The following is a 15592-nucleotide window of genomic DNA, read 5'->3' on the forward strand; positions in this document are numbered from 1 at the left end:
TGCAGTGCAAAATATGTGGGGAAAAGCAGGCATGATGATTTCAAAATTAAATCTCCATGTGCTTCTCTACCATCTCTGCCCCCAGCACCACTTTTCCCCAGGGGAAAATCAAGTATGCTGTTAGTGCATATACATTTCCCCCATTGAGGGATATTATCAAAGAGGGGTTTACCATGGGCAAACACTCATTTTTCAGTGGAAATTCCTTTTAAAGCAGTCTTATGATTAAACAGTTGTGCTAGGTATGACACTTTTAGTGACTGGTGTCAAATACATCACACCTTAAAAATTTGTCCTAATATCTTAAATGTTATTTTATTTTGATTTATATATTGCTTCTACCTCAGAACTCGAGGACATTTACAATTTTAAAGCATAATACTTTTTTTTTTTTAATTTCAGACTAATGTACTGTGCTTGTTTTACAAATCCACTAATTAATTTGAGAGCAAACCATAAGACAAGACATCTATTATACCACAAAGCATCAAATAAAAACATTTTCTTAAATAAAGATTTATATTATCCAGACAATGTAAGTGGGAGCATGACTTTCTCTACTTATAGCATAATGTAAGTTAACTGAAACTACTTTTCCTGGAAGAAATAAAGATAGTTAGCTTTGCATCCTCACCCAGAAAAAAAAAAAAAAAATCACCTCAATCCAGGATCAAACATCCTCTGCCATGTCATTTTCTTATTCAACTCTTATTGCAGGAAATTAGTAGGCAATTAGTTTGTTCTAGACTTTACCTTGAGGTAGTCATCTTGAGCTACAAAAGAGTTTCGCTGCAGTCTGTTTTCTGGGTTGAACAAACATGACACCACAGTTTGGATACTTCGGTCCACAGATTTCTGAAATACATTGAACTTTATAGACTTAAGCTGTCTCTCAACTAAATTATGTAATTTGTTTTACTAACAACTGCTGTTTACAACATTTAAAAAACTTCAGTACACTGCCATACTAAAACAATAATCAGTTGTGCCCAGCAGCATGAACACAATTATTTGACCCTTTGACTACTGCAGTCAACAATACTGGCAACACTTGAGTTAGAGCCTATGATACAGAGATCTGGAAGGAGTCCTGATGCAAAGCTCCTGACCTCAGGACTATTGTGCAGTTACTAAACAGTGGTGTGGAGATATTAAAATAAGGGTAAAACATCCTCTGGTTAGTTGCAAAGTAATACTCATTGCACCAGGATCCCAGCACTCGTTTTGTCTGAGCTGGAAAGAAAAAGGAGCAACTACAGAGCCAAACAGCCCCAGACATAACATCTACAGCCTTCGCTCACAACTTCTGCCTTTTTCTCTGTCACAGCCTGTCTCACATTTCACTCTACCTGCATCCCTCACAAGCTGGGGTGAGGATGTCTCCTAGTAGTCTGTCCACCTTCCTTCCTGCTGTGTGTGGGAGTAAGGGTTTTTTAAAGAGATACCAAGACAGATGTACAGGCTCTGGAAATGCAGTCCCCACTTGGTCTGGTACGGAGCACATCAGCCACCATATTGTATCTCAGTTACTAGAAGATGGGAGGTTGTACAGAGGGCAATGTGTGATGCTGACACAGATCAGGGCAAAGAAGTGCTCTGGCTTTAAGCAGCTAGTTGGTAAGGTGCACAGCCAAATGCTTTCAAGTGTCACTCTGGCTTCTGTACAGGGATTGCTGACCTCTGGTTTACATATTGTGTAGTGAGCATATGCTAAGTAATGATTACTAGCAATCAGAATCTGTTCTGAAGAACAACTTATGTTAATTCCTACAAGTCATGGCTACTAGCATTCGGAATAAAAAGTTTAGTAAACTGAATATATACAAACTTATCTCATGCAATTCACTATGAATATCCTGTGGGCTCTCCAGAACAGGTTTGAAATTCCCTGAGCTACACCGCTTTCTGCTTATATCCTTCTCCAGTCTGAGCGGTTCACTAGCTAAAAAAGCTACTTGATCAACCAAAATGACCTAGGACAAATGCTGAAAAACAAAATCATATTTCATCCTGATTATTATAGCTGCCTATCAATAACTATTTGGGAGAATCAGTCCTTCCTATTTACTACTACTCACCTTCTAAATCACTACTTGACATACGCAGCGCTGTGCAAAGCACTAGGGATGTGAATCGTTTTTTGACAATTTAAAACAATCGTCAGATATATTTTAAATCATCAAAAATCGTTAGAGCCGCGATACAACAACAATTCCCCCAATTTATCGTCAAAAAATCGTAAGTCGGGGGAGGGCGGGAAAACCGGCACACCAAAACAACCCTAAAACCCACCCCGACCCTTTAAAACAAATCCCCCATCCTCCCGAACCCCCCCAAAATGTTTTAAATTACCTGGGGTCCAGTGGGGGGGTCCCGGTGCGATCTCCCACTCTCGGGCCACGGCTGCGTTAATAGAAATGGCGCCGGTGGCCCTTTGCCCTTACCATATGACAGGGCAAAGGTAGCACCGGCGCCATTTTGGTTCCTGACACCCGACGTCACGAGTGCAGGAGATCGCTCCCAGACCGCCGCTGGACCCCCAGGGACTTTTGGCCAGCTTGGGAGGGGGCCTCCTGACCCCCACAAGACTTGCCAAAAGTCCAGCGGGGGTCCGGGAGCGACCTTCTGCACTCGCGCCGTATTGCCAATATTCAAAATGGCGCTGGCGCTACCTTTGCCCTGTCATATGGTAAGGGCAAAGGGCCACCGGCGCCATTTCTATTAACGCAGCCGTGGCCCGAGAGCAGGAGATTGCGCCGGGACCCCCCCCCTGGACCCCAGGTAATTTAAAACATTTTGGGGGGGTTCGGGAGGGTGGGGGATTTGTTTTAAAGGGTCGGGGTGGGTTTTAGGGTTGTTTTGGTGTGCCGGTTTTCCCGCCCTCCCCCGATTTACGATTTTTAACAAATAAACATGACGATCAGATTTCCCTCCCCCCCCAGCCAAAATCGATCTTTAAGACGATCGATCACACGATTCACATCCCTACAAAGCACATATACCAGTCCTTGCTTGGTAGAGCTTACATTATAATTAAGACAAATATACAAGGCAAGAGACTGGGAATTTCATTCATTTAAAAAATCATTAAAAATTACTGAGGTTGTAAAACAGGACAATCAGGGGTTACGATTTAAAAGCATACTCAAAGATGGGTTTTTAGACTGGATTTAAAGGCAGCAAGCGGGAACAAGACACCAGCTCAGGAAGTCTATTCAAAGCACACGGTGCACACACTATCAATTATGAAAAGAAAACCATTCATACTGATTGAGGGACATTTGGACTCTGAGCCAATGGCCAATAAATAGTACAAAGTAACAATGGAAAAACGATTTTAATATTAAACTTTTAGTGTAAAAAAAAACAAACCAAAAAACAGCAAGTCATGAACACTTTTTGAGCTTAGGGGAAAAATCCTCTCATGAATAAACATGTTTTCAACAACTCAAAAGAATTAAATAAGATACTGTGATGGGTATTATATCCTCCTGGGCATTAAAAGGAGGATGGCTGTAATGAAAACCTGGAAAGGAAAGCCAGTAACAGAAGCCAGACCAGGAGACAGTAACTCCCAAAAGAGACAGGAAGGTTCTAAAGGGAGGAGAAACTACTCAGAGTTTACCTTATCGAAAGGATAAGAAAGCTCAGATATGGAGAGAGAAGGCAGAGCTTGTCAGAAGGATGGGCAGAACCAGAGGAAGAGATGGAAGTGGAGATTTTGAACAGCCTAGAGGAAAGATGTAGTTGCAGCAATAGTGAAAAGGGAAGCAAAAACCCTAGCTGCAAATTATTGTGGGAGGTGGTTATAGGGCCTGGTTACCTTTGAATCAAGCCCAGAGAATGCAAGTCAAGCCTAGGCTGTGAAGGAAGCAACTGTGAGCAGTGTGTACAATTAAGGAAAGAGTTGCTTTATTACTGTATGATTTTCGGACTGATTTTTGATAAAGTTAAGCTACAGAGACTAACCACTGGGGCAGCCAGGGACTATGTTTTCTTAAGTCCAGCTCACTAACTGTGGTGAGAGAATATGGATCCATAGCTATGACACCCTGGAAGGAACAGGGTAAAAATATGCAACAGAGACTGGAATACCTGGCCTAGGGAGCTTCCACAGGAGGAACCAGGGGAAACTGTAAGGAGGAGTTTGGCAGCAGGACCATGGAGAAACACTCCCAGAGATTTAGCCGGTGGTTCAGTTTCCTTTTTTAACCAGATAATTCCAGTCAGATTGGGACTGGGAGAGTGGCCGGTGGCATGCCACAATACATACATTTTTTCACTGAACACAGACTACAGCTATACAGTAATTATGTGCTGTCTGCATTCATATCTTCTATAGTTCTCACATCTTTGTAATCTGCAGCCTGCTGCTCTGGTCTGGACAGCACAATGGTAGATACTGGGATTTCTGTAGACCAGTGCAATAAATGCAGTTCCAATCAGCCTGGTCAGACCATTGGTATTTTATAGTCGTTTGGTCAGTCCATCGAGCAACTGCTCTCTTGGTTCTCTTAAAGTAATATGCTGTTCCAAACAGGATGATTTTTCATCTAAAGACAACGCACTGAAAGAGTCATCAGCTGCCAGTTTCGCAGTTGCAAATAGCCATACATTCTAAATGATCCAGGTTGTCCACCCCACCTCTAGTTGTATTGTAGAGCTCATGGTTCGTGGTTTTTCCTATCCAACTGCTCTCATATTAGAATGCACTGATAGCAACATTACTGCTTGATATTTCTTAGGCACCATATTTTCTATGGTGAGATCTCCATCAAGAGCAAAGATGAAAGAATTTCTCTTTTGGGATCATACTGCATTTTACTTAGAATATCAGCCTTTTTTCTCCTGATGGTGCCCATATAAATCAGGTTTCACATAATTTTGCTGGTGAAAAAGTTAGAACCCGCAACATTCCTTCCTGATTTGTACCAGGGTCCAAATAAGATTTTGAACAACATGACTACTTATTTGTGGGGTTTTTCTCCAGCTTGTTTGCCCAAGCAGCTATCCATATTCAGGTGGGACAATGTTGCTGCACCACGGCATCAGCATTTGATGATGCTACATTTTAAAGGTTTATGGGCACATATCGTCCAAAGGGGCAGCAATCCCTGAATGCTACACCTTGTTCAATCAGGTGCATCTTTGGTACATACCAGTTTCTAAGTTCTTCCTGTGTCCAGAAATCATGAAGGAGAAAATTTGTCCACAGCTTACCTTACCTCCCACATAACTATCAAAACACCAAGTATGCTATTTGTTGGCTTATGTATGCCTTCAATTGGTATCATCCCTCTGTTTTGATATCAGGATGACTCAATTCCACAGGCGAATTTATGCTGTCTCCATTTGTATCTCTCACAATTAAGACAATATTCTCAGATAAATAGGGCACAATTTTCTGAAATAATTGTCCCATCTCATTTATGCATGTTTTGGGCTGTTTTGTTACATAGCTGCCATTTCTATCTCTCATGGTGGAGGCGCCTGGTATGTTCTTTGGCAGGAGTAGGACATATAAGATGTAGGCAGGCTGTAGTTCCCTGGACTGTGAAGCACTATGTTTGCTTCTACCATTCCAGCTATGAGATGCTTCGTTCCCTTAGTACTAGAGGACTTGGCATCTTGGCTGCTGGCACCACCAACTCCTCAAGGTCCCAGATAAGCTTTCACAAAAAATGTAATGTTCAAGCTCTGAGCAGTCATTATGCCTTGGAAGAAAAGTATGGATCATTAGAATATCCCTCACATGAAGAATCACTACCATAAGCTGTGAAAAATAGTCAGTTCATTTCTTCTGACATGCAGCTCCACTTAAGACACAATGGCATAATACAATGTGAGAAAAAAAAAAACCTGACCCTCCTCCAATGAAAACCTTTGCCAAGCCCCCCCCCCCACCCGGAAAGTGCAGGCAGAAACAGACATAATACCCTTCCACCCATGGCAGATAGGTAAACAAAAGTACTTACTATTAAAGCAAAATCTACTGTGTCCAAGCTATGTCCTCTTTCTGTATAGATTTTTCATCCTGTCTTGCATGTACTAATAGGGCAAAGCAGCTCATATTTACATGCAAGAGGAAAAAGGTCAAAGAGGTGATGACTTGGCTTCCCAAGATTAGGAAGGTGATAAGGCTACTCGATATCTTCCAAGATGTTCAAACATTCAAGGATGATAATTTCTGAGGGTAAAGTTAACAGGGTTCAACTGAGATTCATAGCTGATTAGAAGCAAAAAAGCAAGGTTGTTTCCCCTGCAAAAAGGCACTTTGCTACTAAGCACAGCACAACAAAACTGGGGTTACAATGAACTTTGAAAACAATCTGATCCATAGGTCACCCCCCTAAAATCAACGCATTTCAAGTAAAACTAAAAAGCATATTTTTGGCTGGAATACTGGTTGTTATGCTAGTTAACCTCTTAATAGCAAGTGTGGCCAACTCCAGTCCTCAAGAACCACAAACAGTTCTGGTTTTCAAAACATCCACAATGAGTATTTACTAAATTTGTACACAGTGCCGCCAATGTATGCAAATACCTCATGCACATTAATCTTGGATACCCTGAAAACCAAACCTGTTTTGTTTGTGGCTCAAGGATTGGAGTTAACCACCCATCTTGTGGAAAAACATATGCTGTAGGAGGCTCCAATCACATCTGACAGAATGAAGTCTCCTTATATTCAGCTTGCTTTCATATTTCATTCTTTAAATATATTGGGAAAATCTACTTTTCTCTGTTTAGGAAGTCTGTATAACACTGCTCAATATACAGAATTCTTAGGGTTTCAGGCAGATCCATACTAACATGGACTTCATTCTACCCCTGTATTTTCCATTTTTGTGCACAGGCCTCCATGGTATGGAGTACACAGACTACGCAGGCTGAAAATGACCACAGCTAAAATATGATCTTCCTAGTCAAGTACTTTAGCTTGCAGGAGCTAAGGTCCAAAGAAGGCTTTTACCAGCTAGGATAAAAGCTCTTTGTCTTAGTACAATAATGGGGAATGCTTCAGTTGAAATAGAACCCACATGAGCCAGACAAACAGAAGCTGAACAGAAAATCAAACTCCCTTCTAGAAGACTGATATGAACCAATTATACAAAGGTGGACCCTAAGAGTTTATTCTCAAGCCACATCTCACTGTTCTGCCTGCATTACCTGGTCCACCTTCTGTTGTCCTTTGACTGAGTTCTGTTTCCCATTGTCTCTTGCAGTTTAGCATCATTCCTGTGCTGCTGTATGTTGTTTCTGCCCTCTGCCTGCATTGGGGTGCTGTTGAAAGTAATTTGAAACCAAAGTGTCCATTCTTTAATTTCCCTCGCACCCTCCCCCACTACCCACCCACCCCTAGGCTTGTTCTTCTAATATAGTCCACCTGGATAAAGAATTAGAAACAAGATAATTTAGAAATTTAGCAATTCCTTAGGTTCTCCATAACATCAGTTGAACAAAATGAGGACTATCCAATGTAACAATTGTGTAGTCTTTATTTTGCGGCAAATCATCTGGAAACTTAAAAGGCTTGCCCCATTTGTTCAGAACTCTCTTCCATGAAAGAGGAACTGGCTCACCTTAAAGCTGAATTAGCTGCAATAAAGAGAATAACAGAAACTAACAAGGATCCATACCCACTATACAGTATAATTCAGGAACTGTTTTCACCATTACCAAGGAGAACTCAAAAACTCATGATAAAGTGGTTTATAGTGGGCACAGGTAGGACAAGACATATGACCCAAACACACTCATCCTTCACAAGTCTGAAGCCCATATGTCCCGTCCCCCCCGTCCCCCCCCCCCCCCCCACACTTACAAGTAGTGTACTGCAACCCAAGGACAAATGGATTACTGTGGGCCCTGGTAGAGTCAGACCTGCGATGAGGAGACACATGTCCTCTTAAGTGACACAAATACAAAATGCCTTCTCTGTACTACATAATGAAGAAGCTAAAGTGAGGGAGATTGAAGAGGCATTTGACAAGGAAGAAACCCAGTACACACAAGAATTCCAAAATACAAATAACCATCAGACCAAGCTCATTGTGCTAGGAGACAATTATCAGAGACACCAATTTGTCTCATAACCATAGTGCGATGGTTGGAATCTTCAGATGCTGGTTTCAAAAAAAGATTGTCGCGGTTATTATACAATGCACTGTACAAGTACACTGTATAAATTATTATAAATTATACAATGCATTGTACAAGTACACTAGTAAGTAGTATACTGCATTGTATAATAACCGTGACAATCTTTTTTTGAAACCAGCATCTGAAGATTCCAACCATCACACTATGGTTATGAGACATTCACCATTAGCAGCAGCTGCAAGTAAAATCATTTGAAAACATTGGCGGTCTTTACAAGATGTTCATCTGGTTTTTTCATCTTCTTTATGTATTGCATATTCACGAGCTCAAAACATCAGAGACCAGGTAGTTCGATCCAGCAATTATTCTCCGGTTCAGGAAACATTGAAGACATATGTATGTGACTGCAATTTATGCCAACAAAAACTCTTGGATTCTGAAAATCATCTTTTTCAAGGATACAAAACTGTACCATCCTCAGAATTTACATGTAAGACGAATCATGTGGTATATTGCATAGTATTCCCTTGTAAACTGTTAATATGTAGGAATGACACAGCAGAGTTTTCGGGTCCGAATGACAGAACACAAATCCCGTTTGAAAACACGAAAGGAAGAAGCCCCACTAGTTGAACATTTTTTTGCAATACAATCAGATTCAAGATTGTAAGTGGACAATCCTGGAGAAAGTGTTCTCATTGGTGGGGTGGAGACAGAGCTACTCGCCTTTTTCAACAGGAGCAAAAATGGATTTTTAAGCTTCATACTGTGGTTCCTCGAGGACTCAAAGAGATCAAATGGATGGCGTTTCGTTAAAAGTTTCTTGTTAGTTCATCTTTAAAGGTTCATTGAGTATTTTTTTCAATGACTTTTTGGACTCAGTAAGTTCTCTTTCAGTGTCACCTCTTTAATACCCTTGGAAATGGAGTCACTATGCTTACGTCACCACGTAAGCTCTCTGTCGGGTAATCTCTGGCAGCCCTTTAAATTCTCCCTAGCAGAGTTATCGTAGCTACATCATTACGTAAAACGCTGAGTTTCTGGCAGGTGAAAATGCTTTGTGAAGAAATGGCCAGCCGCTTCAATTAATGTAAGTTTCTTTCCCATTACAAGCTTCGTCTAATATTACTGAGAATTAAAGCATGAGTTTATTGTTTTGCAGAATAATAACGGGACTGAAAAGAAAAGAAAGAACTCTTTGAATTTTGAGATATGCTGATTTCAGCCCCGGAAGCAACAGTTTTGCGAAACATGGTACCGTGTTGGGCATGAATTAACTTCAACTAATGGGGAAGTAGTGCACTTTTTTAAAATAATTTTTTGTGAAAATGCTTTAAAAAATTCCTACAAAAATTGGACCAATGATTAAAACTGTACCCCTTTGATTTATCGATGGAGCATATGCAAGGCTCTAAAAGATATTAAAGTGAGGGGTTTATACGATGGTCCCTTAGAAGACTTTTTTCATCGTTATTTTTTTGGTAAATATGTCTTGTTGCAAATATTATATCGTATTGCCCATTAAGGCTTTTTCTATACTATTACATCTGTCTGTGGCAGGAAAAAGGATACTAAAGTATAAATTCAAATCTTATGCCATAAGGCATTTAAACTAAACAACGGGGGTGGCAGGAGGAGAAGGGAGCATCACCCCAAACAAAAAAAAAATACAACAAAGAAGGATGAAGGGAATAAAGGTCAGTTGAATAAGGCAAAAACCATGCCTAAGAAAAGCACTAATCAGATCAATCAAAACTGGAGTGCTATGAGCACTAATGCTCGCAGTCTGGGCAATAAAACGCCAGAGCTGCAAACCTTAATGGTGGAGGCAGACTTGGATGTTGTGGTTACAGAGACATGGTTCATGGAATCTCACGATTGGGATACAGACATGCCAGGTTATAACCTTAAGGAAGGACAGAAAAGGGGGAGGAGTAGCAGCTCTTTATGTCAAAAACAATATCCAAGCAATGGAACTGCAAGGATTTCGGGGTAGAGAAGAAGCATTATGGGCCGTCCTAAAAACAGGTTGGTGCATCCATTTTTAATGGCATGGTTTAAAGGCCTCCTACTCAAACAGAAGAACTAGACAGAGCTCACAGAAGACATACAAAAGGTGGGAAGGAAGGGAGATGTGTTGATGGAGATTTTAATCTGCCAGATGAGGACTGGAGAATCCCTTCTGCAGAATCTAACAGAAGTAGAGAGAAAGTGGATGCCCTGAAAGGGGCTTTGTACAAACAAATGGTAATGGAACCCACAAGGAAGGAAGTTATACTCGACTTAGTGCTCACTAATGGAAATAATGTGTCTAATGTCCGGGTGGGTGCCCACCTCAGCACCAGTGATCATCAAATGGTATGGTTTGATATTGCAAATAGGTTACGGAGAAGTCACACGAAGACCCAAGTTTTGAGTTAAAAAATGCAGACTTTGCAGAAATGGGAAAATTCCTGGAAGTAGATCTTGAAGAATGGGAGAAAATGGGAGAGGTGGAACTTCAGTGGGCCAAACTAAAAGGAGCAATTACAAAAGCAACAAATCTATGTATTAGAAAAGTAAACAAAAATAAGAGAAATAAGAAACCAATCTGGTTCACAAAGGAGGTGAGTGATATAAACGCAAAAGCAGCAGCTTTTAAGAAATATAAAGGATCCTGAAAAGTGGAACCCAGGGAGGATTATCTGGTGAAACTGAGGGAGACTAAAAAAGTAATCAAGAATGCAAAAAGTCAGGCAGAGGAAAGGATTGCTAAAGAGATAAAGCGAGGTGACAAAACATTTTTCAGATACATCAGAGAAAGGAGAAAGGTCCATAGTGGTATAGTGAAACTGAAAAGTGATAAGGATCAATGGGTGGCGAGAGACGAAGAAAATGGCAGAAATACTAAAATACTTCAGTTCAGTGTTCACTAAGGAAGAGCCTGGAGAAGGACAGTTACTTGTTAACATAACTGTAGAAGGAGCTGGAGTAGACAAAACTCCATTTACAGAAGAGAATGTATGGGAAGAGCTAGGAAAACTGAAAGTGAACAAAGAATTGGGGCGTGACTAGGTTCATCTCAGAATACTGAGGGAGCCCAGAGATGTGGTGGTGGGTCCACTGTGTGACCTGTTCAATAGATCCCTGGATAAGGGGGTTGTGCCTACTGACTGGAGAAGAGCGGTGGTGGTCCTGCTACACAAGAGTGGGAGCAGAGAAGAGACTGGAAACTATAGGCTGGTTAGCATCACCTCAGTGGTGGGAAAATTAATGGAGACTCTGCTGAAGGAAAAGATAGTGAACTATCTACAGTCAGGAGTATTGCTGGACCCGAGACAGTATGGTTTCACCAGGGGAAGGTCCTGTCAGATGAATCTGATTGATTTCTTTGATTGGGTAACTAACTACAGAGCTGGATCAGGGAAGAGCGCTCAATGTAATTTACTTGGATTTTTAGTAAAGCTTTTGATACAGTCCCACATAGAAGACTCAACAAAATGAGAAGCTTGGGAGTGAGCTCCAAGGTGGTGATATGGATTATAAATTGGTTGACTGATAGAAGACAATATGTAATGATAAATGGAACCTACTCTGAAGAGAGAATGATGTTAAGTGGAGTGCCACAGGGATCGGTGTTGGGACTGGTCCTGTTCAACATCTTTGTGAGTGACATTGTGGAAGGGATAGAAGGTACAGTTTACCTATTTGTGGATGATACTAAGATCTACAATAGAGTGGACACGCCGGAAGGAGTAGAGAGAATGAGACAGCAGAGTTGCTTACCTGTAACAGGTGTTCTCCCAGGACAGCAGGATGTAGTCCTCACATATGGGTGACATCACTGGACAGAGCCCTATCACGGAAAACTTTGTCAAAGTTTCTAGAAAGCTTTGACTGGCACACTGAGTATACTGAGCATGCCCAGCATGCCATTATCCCTATGTCCACAGGGGTCTCCCTTCAGTCTCGTTTGTAGCAAAAAGTGATAGCGAAAAATAAAAAAATAATAAAAAATGTTAGCGGACCCAACTCCGCAGGGTGGCGGGTGGGTTTCGTGAGGACTACATCCTGCTGTCCTGGGAGAACACCTGTTACAGGTAAGCAACTCTGCTTTCTCCCAGGGCAAGCAGTATATTAGTCCTCACATATGGGTGATTAGCAAGCTACAAGATAACTCGTATTACAACAGGCCAATAGCAGACAACTCGTGTGGAGGCACAATAATTGGGGTGCTATTGGAAATGATGAGGCAGCCTGACATCACAGCAGGTGGTTGTGGAAGGAGTTGGGGATAATCGTGGAAGAAAGCTTTTCAAGACAGGTTGGCCAAAGGCAAAGTCTTGACAGACTTTCATTGATAAGTAGTAGGGGGCTGCAAATGTGTGAAGATAGCTACAAGTCGCAGCCTAGGAAATAGCAGCAATTGGTACTGAACGATAGTGTGGTACCGATGTTGTCATGGCCATTATAGAATGTGCCTGCACTCACCTCTAGAGAGGAAGGCCTGGTGCATTACAGCAGAATTCGATATAGTTTGCTAGTCAGTTGGAGAGAGTCTGTTTGCCCACTTGAACACGCAGCTTGTCTTTTGTCAAAGAAGGAAAGAGTTAGGAGTAATTCCTATGGAGTGTAGTGCGGTTTAGATAGAATGCAAGTGCACTCTTACAGTCCAAGGAGTGGAAAAACCTCTCGCCCTGGTGAGAGAGAGGCGTTGGGAAAATGTGGGCAGAGTATATTCTGAGTAAGGTGAGAGGCTGTGTCTACCTTAAGAAGAATATGAGGGTGAGTATGTAGGACCACTCGGTCACGGAGGAACGCAGTGTCGGGCAAGTAGGCAACAAGGGCTTGCAACTCAATGACCCTGTTAGCAGAAGTGATGGCTACGAGGGAAAGAAGTTCCCATGTCAGACTGTTAAAAGTTATAGGAATGCAAAGGCTCGAACGGGGAACGTGTGAGTCTTGTCAGCACTAAAATGTATGCCCCATTCTGTAATCAGTGAATATAGAGGCAGCTTAATCAGTGGATAACCCATGGTAAGCAGACTCAGAAGGGGTTGAACCATTAATCGGGCATCCCCACTCCCAAGTGGTACGCTGAATTGGAACGGAGGTGTACCCATGCGGAGAATGTCTGGGGACCAGAATCCGAGGGTATGTTAGAAAAGCGTAAGAGAAAAGGAGTGGTGTTGAAAAAGAGGCTAATATCCTTTTGTATGCGCCATGTGGTAAATCATGCCATTTCGAATGGTAAGATTTACGTTTGGAAGGCTGTTGTGGCGCTACCAGTACCTGACAACATCAGTGAGTCTGTGATATGAGACTGACCTGTGAGCAGGCGAATTGGTTACTGGAGTGATAGGTTGAGAAGTATGAGAAAGCATACTTGCTGTGGTCAGGACGTGGGTCTGAGAAACAGCAAATCCTGTCCTGTTGTAGCACAATGAGAGTTTTGGTTATGAGAGGCGTCGAAAGAGACACATATAAGAGGCCTTTGTTGTAGCGCGAGCAAAGGCGTCCATGGGAACGCATTCCGATACATGTGTAGGGAGTAGACTCTGTCCATCGTATGGACACAGAGGGCAAGGTTGGTTGACCTTAGCGCTAGAAGATTTTGCTTGCTACACATGTAGTCAGAGACCATTCGAGAGGATGAAAACATCTATGGAGAAGGTCTGCTAGTACATTTGGTAAGTCTGTTAGATAAGTGGCCCGGGAATGCATGGAGTGTGCAAGGGCTGAAGGTTAGAGGCGTGCAGCTTCCTGGCAGAGCAGCTAAGAGGTTGTGAGTACTTGTGTGTTGGAATACCACATTGCCACTATGCTGTCTGTCTGTATGCACAGAGGTTTGTTGCAGAGGTAGTATTTTAAGGCATAAAAGGCAAAACTCATGGCTCGAAGCTCCAGGAAATTGATGTGAAACTCTGTATGGAGCGGAATAGATGCATATTGGGTTGGGAAGATGTGGATTCGAATTCTTCAACCCTAAGTAAATGTGACCGTGACCAGGACCATCTGAGGATTTGGTTCTGGATCGGTAATATGGATCAGGGATGAAGCGGTTGAACAGCTTAGAGCTACTGATATTTGAAAATCCACTGAATCTTACTCATAGCCAGACTGGGCATATAAGTGAAGTAGATAGTGAAAAACCCCATGGCCCAACAATGAAAGAATAGAGGGGCTGAGGTTATGTTGCATGCGCGCAGAGATGTGTAGGAATTTGACAGGATGTCTGTACGGTTGGTGGACAGGAAGTTCGGTGCGACAGTAGTGCCCATAACTGCTCCATATGGGATTTATGGTAAACAGAAATCCCAGGGAAATGTAGTAGATTTATAGTGAGTCGGAGAATTTAGAGCTCCTTGCTTGGATTGACTCCTATTAGGCAGTTGTCCATACAAGGAAAAGCGTGAATGTTTTGCTCCGTAGAGAAACAATCACTGCTAGGCATTTGGTGAAATACACAAGTTGTTGAAGCTAGTGCGAACCGCAGAACTTGGCATTGGAATGTTGTTGACTCACTATGAAGCACACAGAAAGACGAGAGGAGAGAGATAACCCACTTATTGCGGTAAGGGAAGCATGGTGACGAGAGACACCATTTTACCTGTCCCTTTTGAAGAAAGTTGTTGACATTTCTGAGGTCCAGGATGGGCGGAGCACATCCGTTTTCTGTTGAAAAAAGGAATAGTGGGATTAACACCCCCCCCCCGTCTTGTAGCCTCCAGGGGACTGTACCCCGAGCCCTGGTACTAAGTGGAATGGCTGCTCTGATATCCGGCAAGGTTGAGAGACCAGGAGCTGTCCAACTGGCGGAGCTGATGTAATCTGGATATCAGCTGGTCTCCAACGGGAGCTTGAGTGGTAAAAGTCTTACCTGCATCTCTGTCTGCTGTGCAAGAAAACGTCGAGAGCTGTTGCCAGGTCTCGAGGTGGGCTTGCAATTGAGGCAGTGACTGCTGGATCTTGTGTCTAGCAGATCAGCTAATATATCTGGGACTTCGGGCCGTAATTAGGAACCAGAAGCCAGAGTATTATTGAGTACGGAGTCCAGTTGCTGGCAACAGGAGGACGTCTCGATGCAATCCCAAATTATTGGTAGAGAGGTTCTCTTGGTGTTGTGTCAAACATAGCTGGCAATAGCGATACGTGACACCAATAGGGTTTCTTGGAGGAGAATACGACCTAGAACCTTCCGAAACCATGTGGCCTGATTTAGCAACCAGGTCTCAATGAGATTGTTGCTGAAGCGGGATTAGAGTACTTCGTGGTGGATCGCAGAAGAATGAGTCTGTGAATATCGATGGCTCTGTTAGTGGATTTCGGGAGACATCGAGGACAACCTGAGGGACGTAAACGTCCGGCTCAACTCTGTAAGCTGGTAAGGTAGCGCAGCTACAGAGGAGACAGGCTAGGCATTACTGGTGCTTCCACATTATTTTGTGGTGGCTCAGTACCCGGCACCGGTGTCGGTGGGGAACGCCTCAGCACCTCGGGTACAGAGGAG

General features: G+C 42.5%; 1 protein-coding gene across 5 annotated transcripts in view; it reads right to left on the minus strand.

Moving 5' to 3' along the window:
* Nucleotides 1–15592, minus strand: part of DAZL (deleted in azoospermia like) — a 533025-nt gene that overhangs the window by 57636 nt on the left and 459797 nt on the right. For 4 of the 5 annotated variants that reach the window (XM_029589246.1, XM_029589249.1, XM_029589247.1 and 1 more), the window contains one exon: nt 754–855. The exons of the other annotated variant lie outside the window; for it this stretch is intronic. In XM_029589246.1, the coding sequence (XP_029445106.1) occupies nt 754–855 (102 nt within the window). The remainder of the gene's footprint in view (nt 1–753; nt 856–15592) is intronic. 5 annotated transcript variants of the gene reach the window in all.

Source organism: Rhinatrema bivittatum, chromosome 2, assembly GCF_901001135.1.
Source record: "Rhinatrema bivittatum chromosome 2, aRhiBiv1.1, whole genome shotgun sequence".
Taxonomy (NCBI): Eukaryota; Metazoa; Chordata; class Amphibia; order Gymnophiona; family Rhinatrematidae; genus Rhinatrema; species Rhinatrema bivittatum.